The sequence below is a fragment of the Heterodontus francisci genome, chromosome 10 (assembly GCF_036365525.1).
Source record: "Heterodontus francisci isolate sHetFra1 chromosome 10, sHetFra1.hap1, whole genome shotgun sequence".
Lineage (NCBI taxonomy): Eukaryota > Metazoa > Chordata > Chondrichthyes > Heterodontiformes > Heterodontidae > Heterodontus > Heterodontus francisci.
The window spans coordinates 82,608,459-82,634,829 of NC_090380.1; the positions used below are offsets into that span (position 1 = coordinate 82,608,459).

A 26,371-nucleotide genomic window follows, 5' to 3' on the forward strand; every position below is an offset into this window, starting at 1 on the left:
TTAATCTATATAAATATTTAAATTGCGGTCCCTTAGCCAAGCGGGGCTGCCATGAGGCCTCACCGCCGCTGGCAATATCCATCTGGGTCCTGCCGGCATTGAGATCAGTGGTGGCCTCATCCGGGGCCATCTTCAGACCCCCTGTACGCACCCCACCTGCCACGGATCCCGACGTCAAGGGCTCTATAGAATCCAGCCCAAGGAGGATGAAAATTGAAAACAAAGATGCCTGCAGAATTGAGCCATCTACATTCAAGTCAACCGTACCATTGGTGTGTATATTATAATATATAAAATAAAAATATATAAATATATTTAATGCTACATATTATAGATAATTATTTTCACAAGTTAAAAAGAAGTTTTTTTAAAAGCTTACTCTTTTGGCCCTGATCCTCTTCCCTTCTTGATTGGCCTGAATGAAACTCACTGCGGCTTCGTGCTCAGGCAGCTGAGTTAAAAATTGCAGTTAGGTCCCGATGGTGTCATTGGAACCAGGCATGCAAATGCAATAAAGGATCCCACTAGCTTTGAGTGGGTGTCATTGCTAACTGCTCAGTTGAGCAAGTTAGCATCCCAAGATCCCATCAGCTCCTAGGATTTAAATCAGCCGGCTCTAATACTACCACAGGCGGGTCAGAAATGAAATTACCGACAGGGCGAAGTAAACTATGCAATTTTAATTGCCTGCCAACCCAGTTTCCGCATGGCAGGGAGGGTTAAAATTGCTCTCAACCATACAACTTGCAGATCAGAATTGGATGAGTATAGGTTCTTATGACACTTCAGAAATAACCTCTAAGAAATGTCAATTAAGAGTATGGATATTAGGGCATAGCTGCATATATATTATCTTTTTATATCTTATCTGCTGCAGCAGATTTATGAATTCTTAGCATAATGTTCAGCAGAGCACATCTGTCGTTACATAGAACTTTAGAATCTAGTTTACAGTATCCAGTTACTTCTATTAAACTACATGGTTAAGTATGGGGAATGCAAAGCATTTGCTCTTTGATTCATCTTACATTGGCCCAGAATTTGCAGTGCCAGAAGAACAGCACCCACTATTCATTACCCATAGATATTCTATGGGTTTTTGCACTGGAAGTTGCAGTAATTAGAAACCCAAAACAGCGCGTCACCCTCTACAGAGGATCTGAAACCTGTGTGAATAAGGCAAAAGAGGTAGAAAGAAAAAGTGAAGAAAAAAACCTCATTTTTTTCATTTTTAAAAATTTCCAATAATAATTAAGATCTGAAGGAATGAGACTTCACACTTTTAAAAGTTAATTTTCAGTTCAAGAGAGATTGTTTGGCAGTAATTAAGACTGATTACACCATTAAAAATTCACTTACACTTCAATGGACAAGCCCTATTTTTTTCTGTGAGTTTAGTGGGTATCTATTGGGTAGGTACTCCAGCTTCATGGATTTCAATGCTGAGCCTCTCGATGAGATACAGGTTATAGCGAAGCTTCTGGAGGAGCAGGACAACTCAGCCAGAAATTTCCTGATTTCTGCATTTAACCACACATGTGCAGTCACCAGAAGTTGCCATCCAATTTAGACTTTAATAATGATGGGGGCTGATAGCCTCACCTTTACTTCCATCTCAAAATCCAGGCCTATATTTTAAAGTGGTTAGAGTTAAATCAATCAGTCCAGATGAGTAAATGAAGCTGATGTGTTCCAATAACATCTGTGAAGGGAATCCCTGGAGACTGCATATGTTACTCATCAACATATATTGTATACAAAAATCCATTTGGTCTCTTTCCAGAGTAATTGAGTGCAAGTTTTTTTTTAAAAGGTGTCTCTGGCAAGTTTTTAAAAAGGGCTTCCATTTGGCCTGTCAGAGACATATACTGGCAGCACCTAGTGGTTAAGTTCAGGAGGAAAGCAGTTCACGAATGTTAGATGCTCATTTCATTTCATTTCTTCCATAATTAAATTAAATGGATATATTTATGGATCTACAAAGAAACACATCAATCACCAATCATTGATGGCATTAACGTGGTTAAAAATACATACACCTTCCCTTGTCAGGGATAACAATTTTAAGAGTACCATGATTCAAAAGTCACCTATCGTATGAAAGAAATTGAGCTCATTTCACAGGCAACCATAAAATACAGGTTTCATTACAATACAGCTACACTGGCTCACCTCCTTAGCCAGGTCGGTGTATTTCTGCTTCTCTTTTGGATCTAAAACAGACCACCAGTCAGCCAAAATCTTGGTAGCACCACGGTTGTCTAGGCGAGGATGCTGCTGACGAACCAGAGAACGATGACGTTTGCAAAACAGAAGAAATGCATTCATTGGCCTGCGAGCTCGCTGTTCAGAGGAGTCATCATCTTCTGTCTCATCTGCCTCGTGTTCAAGAGCCTCTGTACTCATCAACGTGTCCTGTAGCAAAAATATAAAGATATATGAGACTATATTTTACAAAAAAGACAAGAATGATCTTCACTGGAAAACAGACATCTTCAGTTTCACGTTGAAACTTGGTTTGTAGAATTGCAGGGTTCACAGTTACATACAGTAACACAGAAGAACATCTTCTTTCAAAGAGCAGTCCTCATACTGACTTAACAAGATTACTGGTATTTAACAGGTTTTATTATTTATATGCACTAATTGATTTCTTTATTTGCAATAATTTTCTCCTCTGTAAACTCATGCACGAGTGATTGCAACTATCTACACATAATCCAATATTCAGATTGTTTCAAGTAGAATTTTAAGTATGATTACTCAGCATGCTATTACACTTCCAGCATATTGGGGAGCATGGCAACAACAATTAATACTTTTCCGATTTACGATACTTTAAATAATTATAGGATTTCTTCTCATCTTGACGATTCTCTTCCATTGAGGCAACTGAGTTGGAGTGGAATCCTTGGCCACCCAAAATGAAAGACATAGAGCCTGATTGTGAGGATGGGGTCACCAGCATGGCTGCAGCAGGCAGCCCCATGCCTGTAAATTGCATCAAGTATCTGCCTTGATCCAGCACCTAACCTCTCCTCTCCGTTGGCATGAAATAGTATTATGCAATCTATTACAAAATCGTGTGTTACTTTACTGGAATACAGGAATTGCACATTACACTTCTATGCTCTGATTTTGAAAGTCAGCAAGAAATCAGGCTGTGATGGTCCATGGCATACCTTCACCTGCGAGAGGGGCTCAGGAGGTGGGCCACAGTTATGGGAGTATGTTCCCCTAATTTAAATGAACGACTGCCAAAGTGAAAAGCTTGCTCCATGATTTTGGCCTGTAGTACAACTGGAATACAAAATTGGCCAAGGCTGGGTGGCAGCTTGACATAAAAGGGTGTGGTGGTGGCAGAAACTGTTCACAATAATGGGCAACAGTGCTTCCTTTGAAGGCTTGGATTGGAAGTGCTGAAGCAGTGGCCCAATTTGGGGCAGAAGAACAATCCAGTTAAAGAACTTGATGACAGCTGCATGGTTAAAGATTGCCAATCCCAGCTTCCTGATACCTGACAGCAAATTAAGAGGAGATTTGCTGGAATTAGGATCAAGGCAAAGGTGTGTGTGCTCCTTGCACTTGCATAGGTTTCTGCTGCAGCTTATTAAACATAGCAGACACCGAAGTTGTGAAGTTCTGCAATCTCCAGGAGGAATCATTTGAAACACTGTGCACAACCATTGTGCTTTTGCATGCATACTAAAGCACAACAACCAGATGTGGAAGTGTACAGACCAAGATGCTCTTCTGAAGTAAGAGCTATCCATGCAGCATTTCTTTTTGTGATATACCACAGGCACTGTGGAATGACTCATAGTTGGTTTGTGCCTATATTTAGTAAACCACCAAGTCAGCCCCTTCAGTGAAGCTCTGGAAATCCCAGAACAATATGAAGTGGGTGGAGACCCGAAGTACGAGCATTCTCCATGCACTAGGAAGAGCAATACGAGAGCCAGTGTGTTCAGTGTGTGTTCTACTTTACAAAGCATGTCAAGGCCAAGGAGAGGGTGCAGATAATGAAAGCAGGCTGAGAAGTTTTAGTTACCAGGATAGACTAGATAAACTCTTTTCACTAGAACAGACAGAAGTTAAGAGGAGATCTGATAAAGATATTCAAAATGTTGAGGTTTTTTGAATAGGTAAATAGGGAAAAGCTACTGCCACTTTTAGTAAGTAGAAGAAACAAATCTTTATCAAAAGAACCAATGAGAGGTTAGGGCATTTTTATACGCACAGGATTGTTGGGACATGGAATCCCTACTTGAAACAGTGGTGGAAATAGAATCTATAACAACAATTAAAAGAGAGGAGGTTAATATTTGGGACAAGGTAAATTTTCTAAATGTTGATCTTTCAGAGGACTGGCACAGGTGGAAGGGGCCTAAGGCCTCTTTCTCATCTGTAAAAAAAAATCTATGATTCTAAATAGAAGAAAGCAACCTTAGTAACTGAAAGGTGAGCATTGAATCAGATGTCAAGTTGCAGACTGCCAATGACAGAGGCTGATGGAAACTGTATCAGAGGCTTGTAGATGGTGAAGGTGGACAAGACTAAATGGGTTTTGGCAATGTTAAGCTGGAGGAAATTACAATTCATCCAGGCCTTGGTGTGAGAGAGACAGTCTGATCGAACTGATACAGCTTTGGAGTCAACAATGGTGATGGAGTGGTATAGTTGGATGGTTCGCCAGACAGGTGAAAGCGGACCCCAGTTTGAGGATGATAACACAGAGCAGTTGCAGGTAGATGGTAAGCAGGGGGAGTCCAAGGATGAAACCCCTGGGAAAAATGTAGAAACAATCTAAGGAGATGAAATGACTACATTGGGAGAGATAGGAATGGACCCAGAAAATGATTCATTTAGAACAGGCAGAGAAGAATTGAACAGCTGACAGTGTCAAAAGTGGCAAATAGGACATGCAGGACAAATAGGGTAAACAAATAACTATTTTGCTACTTAATTGACTTAAAAATGCTTTAAGTATCGATGGCATGTTATGTGACTGCAAACATTAATATCCCTAAACAAGTGCCAATCAACATAGGAACAGCAGTAGGCCAATCAGTTCCCAAGTTTAAAAATAGCACTATATAGACTACAATACAAATTCCCATTTCTACCTTATCAATATCCTCATCTTCCTCATCCTCCTCCTCCTCCTCAGAGAAGTCCAGCATCTTTTTGGCAAGCAGCGGATGCCACTGAAGACACTTCCGCTTTGGTCTTTTTCCAGTTCCATCGCCATCTGCTGAGTGGTCTTTATTTCTGCTGCTGGCTTTCATGGTGCTGTGCTGCATAACACAAATAGAAACAGCACATGATTAGCAACTCGGGATGTCATGGTACAACAGAACCTTAGTCACATATACATCTAAGCCCAGGTATGGATACTAATCTTCAAATTACAGGAATATGAGCAACTGTGATACAGCTCATTGTTACAAAGATTCATAATATTCTTGAGGGAACTGTGAAAGCAACAGCTCCCTCTAGTGCACTGCTGTCAGCCAGTAACAAACATAAGGGAGCAGCATTCTCAGCACTTGCTCGTTTGCTGCAGAGATTCTTAAAGGGGAAGCATCCTCCCACATGACAACTCTCTATATACTGTCTGGATGATTAAAAATAAGCATTTATTGGTAGCAGCTCGATTAGATCATTTCTGTGACTGTTTTTATAATTAGTTCCAGAGCTTGTGAAATTGACTTTTACACAACAACCTCAATGTAGAAAATGTCCTGATGGGTTTTAGAGAGGGAGGTTGGAGGTCTCGGGGTGGGGTGGTTGAGAAACAAAGATAAAGGAATAAAAGAGCAGACATCAAGCCAAGCTTAGTAGGGAAGGTTTTAAATGGTGGAGTGGCAGAGGGGTTCAGGGCTATGTCACCTGGAGATTGTATCAACAATAGTGGGGTAAAAAGAGATGAAGAATGTAGAGAAGGCCAGAATAGGAGGACTAAAACATGCAGGAGGTACAAAGCTGGAGTAGGTTGCAGAGAAAGGATGCGGCAAGCTCACGGAAAGATGAGGGTTTTACACTCAATGTGTTGGGGGACAGAAAATTGGTGCAAGTCAGCAAGGATGAGGCGATATGTGAGATGGATTTAGAGTGCGAAAGGATTGAGAGCGGTAGAATATTGGCAGCTGAGTTTGGGCAAATTAGAACTAAAGGGTGGTGAATGGGAGGCCAACAAGGAGGACAGAGAAATAGACCTGGATTTTTAATCCAGGTTCGGGAACCTGACACCTGGAACATTTCCAGGTCCCAACGCATCGCGTTGGCATTGGTGATGGGACACAGTTTTCAAATGCAAAGGGCATTAATTGGCCTGGGGGCGAGTGAGCCCAATAAGTGGTGCTGGGAGCTGCCCGGAGGCAGGAGCTAGAAACAGAGGACCCTTTGAAAAAGCAAGCAGCAGCGATGACAGAGGTTACCGTTTGCTGAGGTAAGGGCACAGGAGGGTTCACAGAGGGGCAGCGTTGGCAAGGGCAGGCGTCCACAGGCGGCCCCAAGGTTCTCAAATGCCTCTCTTGAGGCGTTAATCGAGGCCGTAGCAGACAGGTGTTTGGCAGAAGAAATCCACCCAGAGACAAAAAGGCTTGGATGGAGATGGTGACAGAGATCAGCCGTAGAGGAGTGATCTGAAGGACGTGGGTCCAGTGTTGGAAAAGATTCAATGACCTGATAAAGTCTGGCAAGCTGAATGGCAAGCGAGACGCAGATGACAGGTCTCCAACTCTGTATACACCAACATGCACATGAGCTGAGCAGACAGTGTCCATAGCTCTCCCTAACATTGTCAGTTCAAGTGACCAGTTGCATCACTGAGAAAGTCAGCCACCCTCACATATGGGGCACAATTGAGAAATGAGCATCACTAAGGAGTGCGACAGCTCTCATGAATGTCATGCTGTAATAGGAGAGGGAGGCTAGGCCACTCATATCGTTCTCTCCTACTCCTGCAGGAATAGAGAGCTCACAACAGTCACGCGATGTCCCAAACGGGTGCTGGTGTGGCAGTCCTACACAATCTGACACCAATGGAGGCGGTGGTGGAGGACATTGTGAGAGTGCCATCACGGCAGGCCATGGGTGATGGAGAGATAGGAAGCTGTATACAGCAAGATCATTTGATTGCTTTGTCTTCAGGTGAAGGGCATGTGCTCTTGTAGCTCTTTGACCACCGTCATCTATTGGGTTGGTTGTGCTGATGCACCTGCTGAGTAGCCCAAGTTCCCAATACCACTTTCTTGTTTTTCCAACAGGACCAGTAGTAGAGCGGGAGCAGAGTGTCCAGGCACGGTCTTCACCGGCCTCCTTAGGGTGGGGGGAAAGAGATGCTCCAGAGACTGCACTGTCACATCATTCCTCTGCACCTTCCACCATCCGAGACACACACACCTTGGTTGGACCTCAACCAAGATAAGAAAGGGGAGCACTGGGTGAGCAGCACATCACAAGTAAGCAGGAGGAGCACAGTGAGACAGAGTCAACTGTGGGCAGTCCCCCTTGGAGGACAGAGGACAGACACAGCCGTGCTTCATTGGGCGATGATACTAGGCCTCAGGTGTCACGCATAAGGAGGCCTTCTCTGGAGCATCAGAGGCAGGTGAGTTCCTGAATGTCAGAGATCCCTGGTGCGCTATGGAGCCACAGACAGACAATGGAGGAGTCCATGGATGGTATGCACACCGTCATGACTCAGGGATTTGAGCACATGAGCTCCACCATTGACAAAGTGGCCAACCTCTTGGAGAGTCATATACAGCACAAATCCTAGCGGATGCAAGAGCAGCATGCTGATATGCACAGGAAGAATAAGACTCCCTGTAGCATGGACTGCTCGGTGTCGCTGATGGTGCAGAGATATGTGGAGCGGATGCCAGCTGCATCCCAGCTGGTGGCCTCATCCTGTATGCAGGAGCGCCATGAAAGGGCTATGGTGCTGAGGGGACCAACCTCTCAAGGCACCAGCATCATCCCTCGCCTCTGTGGCCCCTCCAATTAAGAAACTATCCATGCCACAAGGCCCTGTGACAGAGGCTGCCCCTGCAAGGAAGCAGGTGCAGCAGCCTATGGAGGAGCCCTCACAGGCACCTCCACGAAAAGGACGGAAGCCATGGGCACCGCATCTGCCTGCAGCCACAGTGGGAGCACCCAGCAGGAGTGGACCCGAATGCAAAGCGCCACGTCATTAGTTGCACTTTTTGGGTCACCTGCGTGAGGTTCTATGAATTTGTTTGGTCATTTATTTCTCCTTTCATAATATTAATTGCCTATGATCTCGAACAGACTTGTGCCTTAGTCATGCTTGATGACAAAAGTGAAATGCAGGTTGCAGGTGGGGTGGGTGGGGGTGGGGGTGGGGGTGGGGGGTGGTGTCTGGTTCTGGGGCAGCTCCATGGTTTGTGATGTGGGAGAATGTTGGCGTTGGACAGCCCATTCTCAAACTGTTTGGGTGGCAATGGGATTCCTCAGATGTGCGCGCTTGCTGGATCATCTCCCTCTCTGATGGAAGTTGAGTTACAGAGTCATCTGTCACAAGGGCTGAGAGGCGTTCAAGTGAAATGCTGCTGAATCAGCAATGCCCTTGTAGCCAAGCCAGCCTTCCAATTGCTGTGAGGCCTATCACCCTCTATGGAAGAGTGGCATTCCAGGTCCTCCTCCTCATCCAGCTCTAGACCTCTTTGCATAGCCATGTTTTGCAATGCACAGCAATGCGAGACACTCTGGCTGGCTTGTACTGGAGGGCACCACCCAAGCAGTCAAGGCAATGGAAGCGCATTTTCAAGATGCCAATAGTCTGCTCAATGCAGATTTGTGTTAGAAGATGGCTCTGGTTATAGCTCATCTCTCCATCCGTGCCTGGGTACTGGATGGGCGTCAGGAGCCACTTCTTCAGGGGATAACCCTTAACCCCCAGTGGCTGGATATTGGCCTGAAGCCATATGGCACCTGGGACTCTTGCAGAATGATGAAGTCATGACAACTTTCCGGGAACTGGACTCTGCAAGAGGTGCTTCCTGAGATCACAGACCAACTGGACATTTGATGAGTGGAAGCCTTTTCTGTTCAGGAATATGACTGGGTGGATGGTCGGTACCTTATGGCTATGTGGGCACAATCGATGACCCCCTGTACATCCATCAATGACAGCAAAGCCCAATGTCCTCTGTGCCTGCACCAGTCCAACTGCCTCAAAATGGATGTATTCCCCGTGCTCTCAGGAATACGGCATCCGTCACCCTCCTGATGGCACGATGAGCTGCCGACAGCATGATGTCACCCACGTCTGCTGGTGATCCTTGGAACAACTCAGAGCATAAAAATTCTGATTGTTGATGACTTAGACAGCTGCAGGTAGGGGTCTGCTATGGGGTGAACAAGGCCTCGGGTCATTGTTCACCACAGTGCAAATGTCAGAAAATATCTGCCTGGATAGAGGCAGGCTCCTACAGCACTGGCGCTCTGTCATTTGCAGGTAGCTGACTCCTGGGCATTATACCCGATGTCTTGGATAGCGCCTTCTTCCCCTTGTTGCCCCTCATTGTGCTCCTCTGGCCTCCTCCTGTCCAGGAGGATGCATCTGAAGATCCTCCTCACTACTTTGTCCAATGTCAGAGTAGCCTGCCTCCATGTCAATTCCTTCAGCTGGTGCTCATTCGTTCACCAGGGCTTCTTCTGCTTGGCTCTGCTTCCCAAGTGATGCCAGCAGCCTTATGTCCCTCTGAGAAGTCCTGCCACTCACTGTTCAAAAATGCAAGCCTCTCATGGCAACAGTATACTACTGTTTGACCAGCTGAGCATTATTCTCCGCTTAACTTTGTTGACCAATGCATCCATTAGTCCTCATAGCTCCCCGCTGTGATCATGACAGCTGAACCCTGACGTGTCCCCCGTGCCTCCCGATTGGAAATTTGAAACTGCTCCTCTTGAGGTCTCTTAATAAGCTCATAAACGAGCTCAAGAACCAGATAATTGGAGGCGAGCGGCTTTCTGGTCCCTCCCCCTCCTGTCCTCCCTTAGAAACTTGTGCCGCTTTCCAGAGGGAGCAGGATTCAATGCTGTCCTCCAGGAATGCGATTTTCAAATTGCACTCATACCTGCTCGATACCAATGGCAATTGAAAATCCAGTCCATGGAGTCTAGACTTGCATAAGGGAATCATGGAGCTTTGGGGTTAATTGTCATGATATTGAGTGGAAGCGCTTCTCATCCTGTGATAATAGGTACAATTGCCTCTTCATCCCATCACTCAGAAACTATTAGAAAAGGTATTGCATCCCATTCCTTCCACAGAGCCATGTAGAAGCCACTCTATCACTGATTCTAACTCACCTATTTACTCTACACCATTATACCTAGCTGGCTGTGCTCCAGATACAATGCCATCCCATGTCCCCAGAATCTCAGGAACTATTGGGTTGGATTTTACATCATCATAATGCCCAAAAGCAGTAATGACAGAGGAGGAGAGGAAAGTGTGTCAGATCCCACCCTGAAACTAACTTTGTAACTTAATGTCTTGCAGTAATTATGACTAATCCAGAAAAATGGGGCAGGTTCATGGCAGGGTTGGGGCGGAAAGTGGAAGACACCCCTGACCAAACTCAAGTGGCGAAACCAGCCTGGAGGCCCTGCTTCCAGTGTCGCATTTAATCTCAGTCCATAATTACCTCTATAACCTGCATCCAAATATTAACCAATATCACAATACATCTAACATGGAAAACAAAACAAAGTATACTCTGTACCTCAGGCAATATACTAAATTCATGTGAAACAGAAAATACAGTAAGAACAGGAAAGTTTCACCAAGAAAACTACCAAAATAGATTTCTGCTCCAAAATTACTATCAGAATAAAGGAAACCAGAGAAAAAGGTACCAAGTGACATTGCACCTGTAATGCTTGGTAAGAGAGGAGATTGGCATTGTATTAACAGTGTCACTAGAGCTGTTAATAAAGTACCCAGTACCATTATTACATCAACCATATACTTCACAATGTGGAAAATTGGTCAGGTATATCCTGTTAACAAAATTAAACAGGAAACTCCAACCCAATCAATTATCATCCTATCGGCCCACTTTAAATCATAAGCAAAATAATGGAAGGAGCTATCACCAGTGCTATCAAGCAGCACTTATTCTCTAATATTCTGCTCACTGATAATCAGTTTGGTCTCTGAAGGAATCACTCGCTTACAGACCTCAAAACATGGACACAAGAGCAGAATTACAGAAGTGAGGTGTGATGAGGATGACTGCCCTTGACATCAAGGCAGCATTTGACAGAGTGTGGCACCAAACAGCCCTATTAAAAGTGAAGTCAATGGGGATGAGGAGGAAAGCTTTCTAGTGTCTGGAGTAATACCTAGTACAAAGGAAGATGTTTGTGGTTATTGGAGGCCAAACATTTCAGCCCAAGAATATCACTGCAGGAGTTCCACAGGGCAGCATCCTGGGCCCAACCATCATCAACTGCTTTAGCAATGACCTTCCCGCTATCACAGTGGGGATGTCCATTGATTATTGCAGTGTTCCTCTCCATTCACAATTCCTCATATAATTAATTAGCCTATGCCCACATGCAGCAAACCTGGACAGCATTCAGACTTGGTCTAGTAAGTGACATTTGTACCACACAAGTCCCAGGCAATGTCCATCTCCAATAAAAGAGAGCCAAACAACCTCCCTTAATATTCAATGGAGTTATCATTGTTGAATCTCCCACAATCAAAATACTCAGGTCATGGGGGCAGGGATGTGGTAGGGTGGGGTTCACCATTGACCAGAAGCTCAACGGCCAAGCCAAAACAATTGTGGCTTCTAGAGGAGGTCACAGGGTGGGTATTCTGCAGCAAGTGCCTCACCTCCTGACTGCTCAAAGCTTCTTCACCAACTGCAAGGCACAAGTCAGGAATGGAATAGAACAATATCCATTTTCCTGGATGAGTGCAGCAGCAACAACATTCAAGAAGCTCTGCATTAACAAGGAGAAAGCAGTCTGTTTGATCAGCACTTTATCCATTAGCCTAAACATCCACTCCTTCCAAGCCATGTACTCTAGCTGGGGTCTATACTATCTAGAGCAACTTGCCAAGGCTTCCTCAGCAGCATCTCCTGAAACTGCCACCGTCACCATTTACAAGGACATGGACTGCAGGCACATGGAAACACCATCACCTCCAAGTTTTGCTTAGTTGCTATCAGTAGCATTTCTTCATGGGTGTTTTACACAATAGTATTGGTGTGACATAATCATGCAGCATACTGGTACTGAGCAGATGGGCTTCAGCATACCATGCTGCAATGAAGGAAATGTTGGTGGAAAAAGTGAGGTTCTGAAAAATGATTACTGGTGGTTCAGGAATGTGCATGTTGGAAAGAAATGTGCTATGCAGTTATTGTTGGAGCAATATATTAATGTGACTTTGAGATGCACGCCCCTTTGCCACTCTTGGTGAGCATTTTTCCTGCCCAGCACCCAGATCCTTGCTACTTGCATTGGCTGTACCTGCCATCTCTGAACAAGTTTGCTCTGCATTTTCTCTTCTGGCACCTGCAGTGGCCTCCTCCTTGAAGTCAGGTGGGTCATTATTATGCTTCCCCTCCTGTTGCTGGTGGCCATTTTCCACACCTTCACTGGCAGATTCTGCAGCCACAATGAAAAGTAGCATTTTGTTGTTAAGCTGTTGCAGTCCTTTAAAGCTCGCAGCAGCAACAATAAGAACTATCAGTGCAGAAAATTCTCGAGCCAATCATGTTATCACCTAGCATATACTCGGGTTAAGTATAGGAGATAAGGGGTATTGGTGTCGCAAAGTAGATTTTATTTGTCATCCTCTCCCTAACTTATTTCGAATATCTTTTATGGTAGAACATAGCTTTTTTTAAATGATAAATATGCTGTTAGATTTTGAAAGAAGGTGCAGATATTTTCTCATCAAGAATACCCAGATTTGGATAAATGTAAAGACCTACATATTGCAGTGGTAATCTTCCTTTCAGTCATGATAGTTTTTTTGTCAAGTTAACACATGAAAGCGATTTCTTTTTCCTCACACAGAAGCCATGAAAGCCTTTCTCACATTTGAAGACACACTTGAAAATGCACACCTTAATCAAATCATGTCGGATTTTAAATATTTCTTGAAGAAGTCTTATTTGTCTGTAAAACAATGCTTATAATAAAAGGGAGGTGAAGGTGGCGCAGGAGGAGTAGGAAGATGCAGCCATCCGCAGCTGATGAGGGCATGGATTCTTCTTTCAGCTCATAACAGAAAATACTGTAATCTGCAGATTTAAGTTAAAAGCAGTTACAGTTTTAGAGCACCCTGAAATAAAACAAATTGTACTACTGGGGCCCAGTATTCTTCTTAAACCTTGTTCGCTGTAGGAGACTTTTCTCTCTTGGGATTCATGTGACTTTAGTGGATTCAGGGGCTTGTGAGAAAGAGATGGGAGCAGACAGGAGAGATCTTCTCAGTCCAGGAGCAGAACAGCTTTCTGCCACAAACTGTTCATACAAATTCAAAAAACTCAGACTGCCCAGCAGATTAATCATGTGACTCCTTTCTCCTCACTATCCAAGGCCCCAAACAATCCTTTCCGGTGAAGCAGCAATTTACTTGTACTTCTTTCAATTTAGTATACTCTATTCGCTGCTCACAATGCAGTCTCCTCTACATTGGGGAGACCAAAAGGAACACCTCCACTCAGTCCGAGAGCATATCCCCGAGCTTCTGGTCGCTTGCCATTTCAACACTTCTCCTTGCTCTCATGCCAACATTTGCGTCTTTGGCCTGCTCCAGTGTTCCAGTGAACATCAACGCAAGCTCGAGGAGCAGCACCTGATCTTTCGATTAGGCACGCAACAGCCTTGCGGGCTGAACATTGAGTTCAATAACTTCAGAGCGTGAATGGCCTTTTTAAATTTTTTTTAACCATGTGCCTGCTTTTCATGTAGCTGCTCATTATTCTGCTATTAACAGTCTCTCTGGAATAATGCATTGTCTTTCATCAAAAGCATTAACACAAGCTTTGCCTTTGCCCCAAGACAGCTTTGTCATTTAATTTCTACTGCCCTATCAAACACCCTCCCCTTCACTTGCTTAAAACCTTTTCTAACCTTTGCCGGTTCTGATGAAAGGTCACAAACCTGAAACGTTAACTTTGCTTCTCTCTCCACAGATGCTGCCAGACCAGCTGCGTTTTTCAAGCACTTTTTGTTTTTGTTTCAGATTTCCAGCATCTGCAGTATTTTGCTTTTATTATAGTCATGTGACTAGCTGGTTTGACCATGTCCATTTGTGTATTCAGCCATCTTGGCAGTCAACCTGGAATGCGAGCTCCCCCATCTTCAATGTCTGGATCAAAAGTCCATTGTGGGCTGAATGTCAGGGAATGGCTGCTTTATCCTTCCAAACACCATCTGTTAATATGCAAATGTCTTTTCCAACCACGGCTAATCTGTTCAACAAGTCCTCCCCTCACTCCAGTGACAGTTTAAAATCAATGTTCATGACAAAATTAATGTGCCTCATTCTTGGCAGGTGGGGGCCTAGCATGACAATAGGAAATAAAGTTAAACGTGTAAAATCAAAAGCAGTTAAGTGTCAAATTGCTTCGAGAATTTTGTGTTACTCCACTCTCAGTTAAAAACTCAGCATTTTCCTGTAATTAATGTGAAACTTATAGCAGGATGTCGTAAAAGATTGGTTAACAGTACCAAATGCTATTTAAGGTAGATGCATAATTCAATCTAACAGTCTCAGAAATTCTGGAAGCGCTCAGTAATTTTACCCAGTGAGTACCTGAGTCACACATTAGGGAAATCCCTGATTCAGCCTAGTCTGTGTTGAGTAGGCTGTTCTTAGCTGGGCAGCAACAGAGGCACGATGACTGTTCTCAGTGTCCATGCTTTATGAAAGGAAAAAATAATCAGTCATGATGCCATACCTGATTGCTATCAGGAAGTGTGCATTTGTGGGTGCCAAGCGAGCTATGGGCAGGATTGCGACTGCTGGGTGAATAACCTTCCAACATTCATGTCATGTGCTCACGCATATGAATAATTGTCACTTGGTATGGATACCCTGTCTCTCACTGTATTACCTCATCTCTTCACTGTGGACTAGTTCAAAAAATGACTAATTTTAAAATGTTGTAAAGCTGGACTTTAAGATTTACTTCTAAGCCCTGATTCTGCAACATTCGTAATTACGCCTGTCTATGGCATGACACGAATTCAGTAGGAAAGGCTGGCCTCACTGAATTTTGAGAGGTTTGCCTCTTCCTCTAATTTTCATACATTCTCAACGCATGGAACACAGGGAGCCAGATCTATAGTCTGATCAGCTGGGATGCAAAATCCAATGAGGCGGCAGCTCTTAAAGGACTATTGCCCATCACTAAAAAAGAGGGAACTACTTGTTACTTAAAAGCTTACTGCAAAAAAAAAATGCTTCACCACTATCCCCAATAACACCAACCTTGCCTTAAGGATTATACAAAAGCAGACCAGCAGTCTATTGCCTATTTTCTATGGACAAGCAGTCTGCTCGTCAAGTCCCCTGGTCAAAACTCCTGAAATAGGCCTCATTTAAACAATTGTTCCATTATATTTGTCTGAAATGCAGCCTTAACTCATCCAACATATTCACAGAGTATAAAATTTGGCAGTGTGAACAGGACCATAAGATCAGGTGCCCATAAGAATGAGGCTTAAATCTGAACTTTCAGATTCACATTTTGTGCCCCATGAGCTGAGGACAGTGGGGTGAAGGTGAAGAGCAAAGGTACAAAATTCACTGCAATGGCAAAAGGTTTCATGCTACAGAGAATATTGCTTTCTGTTTTTCATTATAATTGAAAGCTCTGATTTCAGGTTTTAGCATGCTACCTTTAATCAAAAATGATCGTTTAAATTCAGAGGGCGTGGACTTAATCCACAAATCTCTAATGCTGCAAAATCCTGGGCAGTGACCAGATGCTAACATCTGCCAGTTATAAAGGGGCTCTCTCTAGTGGCTATCGTGAGTATATTTTGCATAAAGTGCAAGTTTGCAGCTGGAGCACCCTCTAGCAGTGAGAGATGAATTTTACCTCCCTCACTTCTCATGATAATGATGGATCAAGGTTCTTGCCCAACCCATGAAACACCAGCACAATTAAGCCAGGAAAATAGTTAACTAATTTTTAATTTCACATCAGTAACCTCTTAAAATAGGCAAACTTACAATTTAAGATAAGAAACAAAAGAGGTACCATTACATTACAGGGGTGCATTCTATATGCCACCAACTAGTGGGAAAGGAGTAAATTTGCAGGGAAATTACAGAGAACTGCAAAAGCTATACAGTAGTGATAATGGGGTACTTCCATTATCCTAATATAGACTGGGACAGTAACAATGTGAAAAGCAGAGAGGGGGAAGAGTTTCTGAAGTGGTTCAGGAGAATTTTCCTGATCAATATGTTTCCAGCCCAACAAAGAAGGAGGCATTGCTAGATCTGGTTCTGCGGAATGAGGTGGGTCAAGCGACCAAGTGACAGTAAGGGAACATTTAGGGAGCAGTGATCATAGTATCATTAGGTTAGCCATGGAAAAGGGCAAGGGGAAATCTAAAGTACAAATACTAAATTGGAGGAGGGCCAATTTCAGTGGGGTGCAAACAGATCTGTCCCAGGTAAATTGGAATCAAAGATTGGCAGGCAAAACTGTAACAGAACAATCTGTTGCCTTTAAAGAAGACGTGGTTCAGGTACAGGCGAGGTACATCCCCACGAGCAGGAAAGGTAGGGCAAACAAAGCCAGAGCTCCTGTAATGACAAGAGAGATAGGGAGTAAGATGAAGCAGAAAAAGGTTGTGTTTGACAGATGTCAGGATGATAATGCAAATAAAAACGAGGCTGAATATAGAAGATTTAGAGGGGATGTGAAAAAGGATATCAGAGAGTCAAAGACAGAGTATGAGAAAATACTGGCAGCTAACATAAAGTGGAATCAAAATTCTTCTATAAGCATATAAATAGGAAAAGGGTAGTAAGAGGGAGTGTGGGACTGATTAGGGACCTAAAAGGGGATTTACACGTGGAGGCACAGGGCAAGGCTGAAGTACTAAATGAGTACTTTGCATCTGTTTTTACCGAATAAGATACCGCTGAAGTCATCGTGAAAGAGGAGGTAGTTGAAATAATGAATGCACTAAAATTGATAAAGAGGAAGTATTAGAAAAGCTGTCTGTACTTAAAAGCTAATAAGTCACCAGGACTGGATGGGATGCATCCGAGGAGCCTGACAGAAGTAAGGTGGAAATTGCAGAGGTACTGGCTATAATTTTCCAACCCTCTTTAGATACCAGGGTGGTGCCAGAGGATTGGAGAATTGCAAATATTACACCCTTGTTCAAAAAACGGTACAAGAATTAAACCCAGCAACCACAGACCAGATAGTTTACCATAGGTGGTAGGAAAGCTTTTAGAGATGATAATCCAGAATAAAATTAACAGTCACTTGGGAAAATGAAGATTAATTAGGGAAAGTCAGCACTGATTTGTTAAAGGCAAATCGTATTTAACTAACTTGATTGAATTTTTTGATGAGGGAACAGAGATGGCTGATGAGGGCAATACAGCTGATGTGGTGTATAAAAAATATTAGATTTAGTTTTGAGTAATGAGACAAATTTAATTAGTAGCCTAACTGTGCGTGAACATTTATCAAATAGTGATCACAACATAATCGAATTCAAGGTGGCGTTTGAGAGTGAAAAGCACGAATCAGCTACTAGAATTTTAGACTTGGGTAAGGCTGACTTTACTGGGATGAGACAGAGACTGTCCACGGTAAACTGGGTAGATCTGTTAATGGGTCAAACGACTGAAGAACAGTGGAGAATATTTAAAGAAATACAGAGCGAGTATATACCCGAGAGGAAAAAGCTCCACTTCACAGAAAAAACAGCCATGGACAACTAAAGAGATTAGGGATAGCATAAAACAAAAAGGGCTTACAAAAATGCAAAACGCAGCACAGATCCGGCCGAATGGGATCGATACAAAGACCAGCAAAGGGTCACAAAGCAGCTGATTAGAGCTGCTAAAAGAGATTATGAAAGGAAACTTGCAAGGGACATCAAAATCAATAAGAAGAAATCTTATAGTTACATAAAGGGAAAGCGGGTGGTCAAGAGCAATGTAGGCCCACTAAAAGCTGAAAATGGAGATATTGTCATTGATAATGGGGAAATGCAAGGCATGTTGAACAATTACTTTGCCTCAATATTTACAGTTGAAAAGGAGGATATCTTGCCAGAAGTCCCGAAAGAATTAATAGTGGACAGGGACTTAATACAATTAACATAAGTAAAACATCAGTAACAAGGAAATAAATGGAACTAAAGAGTGAGAAATCCCCAGGACTTGATGGTTTCCATCCGAGGGTGTTAAAGGAAGTAGGGGAGCACATTGTAGATGCCCTAACTATAATCTTTCAGAGTTCCCTAGATTCAGGAGTGGTCCCTCTGGATTGGAAAGTTGCTCATGTCACTCCACTTTTTAAGAAGGGTGAAAAGGGGAACCAAGGAAATTACAGACCAGTTAGCCTGACATCTATGGTGGGGAAGTTGCTGGAGTCTATAATCAAGGATAGGGTGACTGAACACCTAGAAAAATTTCAGTTAATCAGGGACAGCCAGCATGGATTCATGACGGGAAGGTCATGCCAGACAAATCTCATTGAATTTTTTGAAGAGGTGACTAAGGTAGTGGACAGGAGAATGTCTATGGATGTTCTTTATATGGACTTCCAGAAGGCATTTGATAAAGTCCCACATAAGAGACTGTTAACTAAGGTAGAAGCCCATGGAGCTGAGGGCAAATTATTGACATGGTTAGGAAGTTGGTTGAGTGGTAGGCGACAGAGAGTGGGGATAATGGGTAAGTACTCCGATTGACAGGATGTGACTAGTGGTGTCCCACAGGGATCTGTGTTGGGGGCCTCAATTATTCACATTATTCATTAACGACTTGAATGATGGCATAGTAAGTCATATATCCAAATTTGCTGATGATACAAAGTTAGGCAGCTTTGTAGACAGTCTAGATGAAAGCATAAAATTGCAAAAGAGATATTGACAGACTAGGTGAGTGAGCAAAACTGTGGCAGATGGATTTCAATGCGGGCAAGTGTGAGATTATCCATTTTGGACCAAAAAAGGATAGAGCAGGGTACTTTCCAAATGGTAAGAGGTTAAGTACAGTGGATGTCCAAAGAGACTTGGGGGTTCAGGTGCATAGATCTTTAAAATGCCACGAGCAAGTGCAGAAAATAATCAAAAAGGCTAATGGAATGCTAGCCTTTCTATCCAGAGGATTGGAGTATAAAGACACAAAGGTTATGCTGCAGCTGTACAAAATCCTGGTTAGACCCCACTTGGAGTACTGTGAGCAGTTCTGGGCACCACACCTTAGGAAGGATATATTGGCCTTGGATGAGTGCAACGTAGGTTTACAAGAATAGTACCTGGACTACAGGGGTTAAGTTACGAGGAGAGATTACACAAATTAGGCCTGTTTTCGTTAGAATTTAGAAGGTTAAGGGGTGATCTGATCGAAGTCTACAAGATATTAACAGGAAAAGACAGGCTAGATAAAGATAAACTATTTCCACTGGTTGGAGATTCTAAAACTAGGGGGCATAGTCTAAAAATTAGAACCAGACAGTTCAGGAGAGATATCAGGAAGCACTTCTTCACGCAAAGGGTGGTAGAGGTTTGGAACTCTCTCCCACAAACAGCAGTTGAAGCTAGAACAGTTGTTAATTAAAATCTGAGATAGATTTTTGTTAAGCAAAGATATTATGGGATATGGGCCAAAGGCAGGTATATGGAGTTAGGCCGCGGATCAGCCATGATCTCATTGAATGTCGGGACAGGCTCGAGGGGCTGAATGGCCTACTCCTGTTCCCACCTTCCTATGTGGATCGTCAAAAGGCATTTGATAAAGTGCCAAATAATAGATTTGCCAGAAAAGTTGAAGACCGTGCAATAAAAGAGAAAATGTTAGGATGGATACAAAGTTGACTGATTGATAGATAACAGAGAGATGAATGGATGTTCTTTGGACTGGAGAAAGGTATACAGTGGCGTTCCCCAGGGGTTGGTACTAGGACCACCGGTTTAGTTGATATATGTTAATTGTGCAGGGCACAATTTCAAAATTTGCAAATGACACAAAACTTGCAAGTGTTGTGAACTGCAAGGAGGATAGTGATAAACTGCAAGACATAGACAGACTGGTGGAATGGGCCGACAAGCAGCAGATGAAATGTCATGCCAAAAAGTGTGAAGTGATTCATTTTGGTAAGAAGGGGTGCAGGAGTGGAGGGTACAAGTCTTTTTTTTTACAGAATTACTGAATTGTTACAGCACAGAAGGAGGTCATTCAGCCCATCGTGTCTGTGCTAACTGTCCGAAAGAACATCCCTGCCTTCCCCGTAGCCCTGCACATTCATTCCTTTCAGTTAACAATCCATCTTCCTGTTGAATGCCTCGATTAAATCTGCCTCCACCACACTCTCAGGTTGTGCATTCCAGATCCTAACCACTCACTACGTGAAAAAGTTTTTCCTCATGTCACCATTGCTTCTTTTGTCAATTACCTTAAATCTGTGCCCTCTTGTTCTCGATCCTTCCACCAATGGGAACAGTTTTTCCCTATCTACTCTGTCCAAACCCCTAATGATTTTGAACACCTCTATCAAATCTCTTCTCAACCTTCTTTTCTCCAAGGAAAACAGTCCCAACTTCTCCAATCTATCCATGTAACTGAAGTTCCTCATCTCTGGAACCATTCTCATGAATCTTTTCTGCACTCTCTAATGCCTTCATATCTTTCCTAAAGTGTGGCACCCAGAACTAGATACAATACTCCAGATAAGGCGGAACCAGCGTTCAATAGAAGTTTACATAACTTCCTTGCTTTTGTTCTCTATGCTCCTATTAATGAAGCTTAGGATGCTGTATACCCTATTAACCATGCTCTCAGCCTATCCTGTAACCTTCAATGATTGATGTACATATACACCCTCTGCTCCTGCACACCGTTTAGAATTGCATGCTTTATTTTATACTATCTCTCCGTGTTCTTCCTGCCAAAATGCATCACGTCACACTTGTCTGGATGAAATTTCATCTGCCACTTGTCCGCCCATTCCACCAACCTGTCTATATCCTTTTAAAGTTCTACACTGTCTTCCTCATAGCTCACAATGTTTCCAAGTTTCGTATCATCTGAAAATTTTGATATTGTGCCCTGTACAGCAATAGGCCATTAATATACATCAGGTACAGCAACACTGACCCTTGAGGAACTCCATTACAAACCTTCCCCCAGTCTGAAAAAGATCCATTAGCAACTACTTCCTGTTTCCTGTCACTCAGCCAATTTCGTAACCATGTTACGACTGTTCCTTTCATTCCATGAGCGATAACTTTGCTCATAAGTCTGTTGTGCGGCACTTTATTAAATGCTTTTTGAAAGTCTACATACATCACATCAACAGCATTACCATGATCAACCTTCTTAGTTACCTCATCAAAAAACTCCAGCAAGTTAGTTAAACATGATTTGCCCTTCTCAATTCCTGCTGGCTTTCCCTCATTAACCCAAGTGGAATTTAATTTTGTCCCGAATTATCATTTCTAGAAACTTCCCTACCATTAAGGTTAAAGTAACTGGCCAGTAGTTGCTGGGCTTATCTTTACACCCCTTTTTGAACATATTCTCTCTTTGCTTCTCTTATTTGCTTTTTCACTTCTCCTTTGAACCTTCTATATTCAGCCTGGTTCTCTGTTGCATTATCCACCTGACATCTATCATAAGCGCACTTCTTCTTCATCTTAATCTCTATCGCTTTCATCATCCAGGTGGCTCTGGATTTGTTTGCCCCATCTTTCTCCTTTGTGGCAATATACCTTGACTATGCCTGAACGATTCAATCTTTAAAGACAGCCCATTGTTAAGTTACCATTTTGTTTGCCAATCTTTGGTTCACATTTATCTGGGCCAGATCCATTTTTACCCCCATTAAAGTTGGCTTTTCTCCAGTTAATTATTTAAGGAAGGATGTAAATGCGTTGGAAGCAGTTCAGAGAAGGTTTACTAGACAAATAGCTGGAATGGGCGGGTTGTCTTTTGAGGTAAGGTTGGATAGGCTAGGCTTGCATCCGCTGGTGTTTAGGAGAGTGAGAGGCGACTTGAGTGAAACATATAAGATTCTGAGGGGTCTTGACAGGGTGGATGTGGAAAGGATGTTTCCTCTTGTGAGAGAATCTAGAACTGGGGGTCAATGTTTAAAAATAAGGGTTCACCCATTTAAGACAGAAATGAGGAGCAATTTTTTCTCAGAGGGTCGCCTTTGGAACTCTCTTCCTCGAAAGGCGGTGGAAACAGAGTCTTTGAAAATTTTTAAAGCAGAGGTACTTAGGTTCTTGATAGGCAAAGGGGGTGAAAGATTATTGGAATAGGCAAGAATGCGGAGTTGAGGTTACAATCAGATCAGCCATGATCTTATTGAATGGCAGAGCAGGCTCGAGGGGCCGAGTGGCCTACTCCTGCTGCTAATTCATATGTTTGTATGTAATTATTCTTACTCTGGACTGTTCCTTGTCCTTTTCCATAGCCAACCTAAGCCTCATGATACAATGATCGCTGTCCCCTATTAGTTCCCCTAATGACACTTGATTCACTTGGCCCACCTCATTATCAAGAACCAGGTCTAGCACTGCCTCCTTTCTCGTTGGACTGGAAAAATACTGCCATAGAAAATTCTCCTGAACTCAGTCTAGGAACTCTTTTCCCCTCTGCCCTTTATATTACTACTATCCCAGTCTATATTTGGATAATTAAAATCTCCCAATATAAGCACTCTATAATTTCTGCACCTCTCTGTAATTTCCTTACAAATTTGTCTACATCTTTCCCACTAGTTGGTGGCCTTCAGACTATATCGAGCAATAATTGCACCTTTTTTGTATGTGCACAAATCATTGACTGTTGCAGGGCAAGTTGAGAAAATGCTTAATAAAGTAGATGGGATCTTGGGCTTTATAAACAGAGGCACAGAATACAAGAACAAGGAACTTAAGATAAACATGTATAAAACACTGGTTCAACCTCAACTGGAGTATTGAGACCAGTTCTGGGTGCCACACTTTAGAAAAAATGTTAATGCGAGAGGGTACAGAAAAGATTCAGGAGAATGACTCCAGGGATGAGGAACTTCAGTTAAGTGGATAGGTTGGTGAAGCTGGGGCTGTTCTTAGAGAAGAGACGATTAAGAGGAGTTTTGATGGAGGTGTTCAAAATCATGAAGGATCTGGACAGAGTAGATAAGGAGAAACTGTTCCCATTGGCAGAAGGATCCAGAATCAGAGGACACCAGTTTAAGGTGATTGGCAAAAGAAGCAACAGTGACATGAGCGAGTAGTTAGGACCTGGAATGTACTGCCTTGAGCGTGTGGTGGAGGCAGATTCTATAGAGGTCTTCAAAAAATAACTGGATAGTTATCTGAAGAGAAAATATTTGCAGAGCTACAGGGAAAAGGCAGAGGAATGAGACTGGGTGAGTTGCTCTTCCAGAGAGCTGGCACAGACATGACGAGCCTTCGGTGCTGTAACCATTCTATGATTCTACAAAATTAGGTACCAACCTGGTGAAGGTACAACACAGGAATACATGCATGCTAAACAGCAGAAGCAGCATGCTATAGACAGAGTTATGCAAACCCACAACTAATGGATCAGATCAAAGCTCTGCAGTCCTGCCATACCGAGTCATGAATGGTGGTGTACAATTAAAGAAATAATGGGAGAAGAAGCAAGCTTCATGTATATTCCCATTCTTTCCGATGGCAGAGCCCAGTAAATAAGTGCAAAAGACAAGGCTGAAGCATTTGTCACCATCTCGGCCTCCTCCCAAGGTCCCCACCATCACAGATGCCAGGCTTCAGCCAATTGAATTCACTCCACATGATATCAAGAAACTGCTGAGTGCATGGGGTACAACAAAGGCTATGGGCCCTGATAACATCATGGCTGTAGTGCTGAAGACTTGTGCTCCAGAACTAGTCATGCCTTGAGCCTCTGGACATTAAAGGAGATATTTCATAATTTGCAGCAAAGGTATGTTCCATTGAGAAAGAAAGACTCAATGAGAAGGATGCATCATCCGTGGCTAACTAAGGAAGTTACAGATCGTATTAAATTTAAAGAAAAAGTGTACAATACTGCTGAGATTAGTGGTAGGTCAGAGGAATGGACAGATTTTAGAAACTAGCAAATGACTAAAAAAAAAGGTGAAATTAGAGTATGAGAGAATGCTAGCTAGAAATATAAAAGCAGATAGTAAAAGTTTCTACAAGTATGTAAAACGGAAAAGAGTAACTAAAGTGAGCATTCGTCCCTTAGAGAGTGAGACTGGGGAATTAATAACGGGAAATAAGAAAATGGTAGATGCATTGAACAGGTATTTTGCGTCTGTCTTCACTGTCAAAGACACAAAAAAAGAAATCCCAAGAATGCTTGAAAGTCAAGAGGTAAAGACAGAAATGAGGAGAATTTTTTTCTCAGAGGGTCATGAGTCTTTGGAACTCTCTTCCTCAAAAGGCGGTGGAAACAGAGTCTTTGAAAATTTTTAAAGCAGAGGTAAAAGGGAGGGAGGAACTTAAAACAATCACAATCACTAGGGAAAAGGTATTGGGAAAACTATTAGAACTAAAGGCTGACAAGTCCCCTGGACCTGATGGCTTGCATCCAAGGGTCTTAAAACAGTGGCTGCAAAGATAGTAGATGCATTGATTGTGATCTTCCAAAATTCCCTAGATTCTGGAAAGGCCAGCGAATTGGAAAATTACAAATCTAACACCTCTATTCAAGAAAGGAGGGAAACAGAAAACAAGAAACTATAGGCCAGTTACCCTAACATCTGTTATAGGGAAAATGCTAGAATCCATTATTAAGGAGGTAATTGCATTATGATTTTCTAAATGTCCTGCGATTAGGCAGAGCCAACATGATTTTGTGAAAGGGAAATCATGTTTGATGAATTTATTAGAGTTCTTTGAGAAAGTAACAAGCAAGGCAGTGTACTGAATTTACAAAAGACATTTGATAAGGTGCTACATCAAAGGTTACTACACAAGATAAGAGCTCGTGGTGTAGGGATTGGTTAGCTAACAAGAAGCAAAGAGTAGAGACAAATGGGTCATTTTCAGTTTGGCAAGCCATTATTTGTGGAGTGCCAGTGGGATCAGTGCTGGGGCCTCAACTATTTACAATCTACATCAATGACTTGGATGAAGGGACCAAATGTATGTTTGCTAAATTTGCTGATGGCACAAAGATTGATAAGAAAGTAGGTCAAGAGGCCACAAAGAGTCTACAAAGGGATTTAGATAGGTTAAGTGAGTGGTCAAAAATTTGGCAGAGGGAGTATAATGTGGGGAAATGTGAACTTGTCCACTTCATCAGGAAGATTAGAAAAGCCGTATATTATTTGAATGGAGAGGGACTGCAGAACTCTACAGTACAGAGGGATCTGGGTGTCCTGGTACATGAATCACAAAAAGTTACTACGCAGTACAGCAAGAAGGCAAATGGAATGTTGACATTTATTGCCAGGGGAATTGAGTATAAAAGGGAAGTGTTGCTACAGCCATACAGGGCCTTACTTAGACCACACCCTGAGTACTGTGTACAGTTTTGGTCCCCTTACTTAAGAAAGGATATAATTGCATTAGAAGCAGTTCACAGAAGGTTCACTCTACTGATTCCTGGGATGAAGGGGTTATCTTATGAGGAAAGGTTGAGCAGGCTGGGACTATGCCCGTTGGAGTTTAGAAGAATGTGAGGTGATCTTATTGAAACATATAAGATCCTGAGGGGACTTGATAGGGTGGATGTGGAGAGGATGTTTCCCCTTGTGGGGGAAGTATAGAACTAGGGGACACATTTTGAAAATTAGAGGTCTCACATTTAAGATTGAGATGAGTAGAATTCTTTTCCTGAGGGTCATTAGTCTGTAGAATTCTCTTCTCCAGAGAGCAGTGGAGGCTGGGTCATTGAATATACTCAAGGTTGAGTTAGATAGATTTTTAATTGACAATGGAGTTGAGCGTTACGGTGGGGGGGGGGGGGGGGCAGACAAGAAAGTAGAGTTAAGGCCACAATCATATCGAATAGCGGAGTAGGCTCGAGCGGCTGAATAGCCTACACCTGCTCCATATTCCTGCGTGTAGCTAAGCCGTTCCTAAACAGCCATGGCACTGGCATCTAACCAACAAATTGGAAAATTGCCCA

The 26,371-nt window shown here is 42.9% G+C and overlaps 1 protein-coding gene across 7 annotated transcripts in view; it reads right to left on the reverse strand.

Moving 5' to 3' along the window:
- The window catches only part of LOC137374578 (HMG box transcription factor BBX), a 234,483-nt gene that overhangs the window by 55,097 nt on the left and 153,015 nt on the right, over nucleotides 1-26,371 (reverse strand). For all 7 annotated transcript variants that reach the window (XM_068040885.1, XM_068040890.1, XM_068040891.1 and 4 more), the window contains 2 exons: nucleotides 5,127-5,297; nucleotides 2,173-2,415 (listed from right to left, as the gene is read on the reverse strand). In XM_068040885.1, the coding sequence (XP_067896986.1) occupies nucleotides 2,173-2,415; nucleotides 5,127-5,288 (405 nt within the window). In that variant the 5' untranslated portion in view covers nucleotides 5,289-5,297. The remainder of the gene's footprint in view (nucleotides 1-2,172; nucleotides 2,416-5,126; nucleotides 5,298-26,371) is intronic.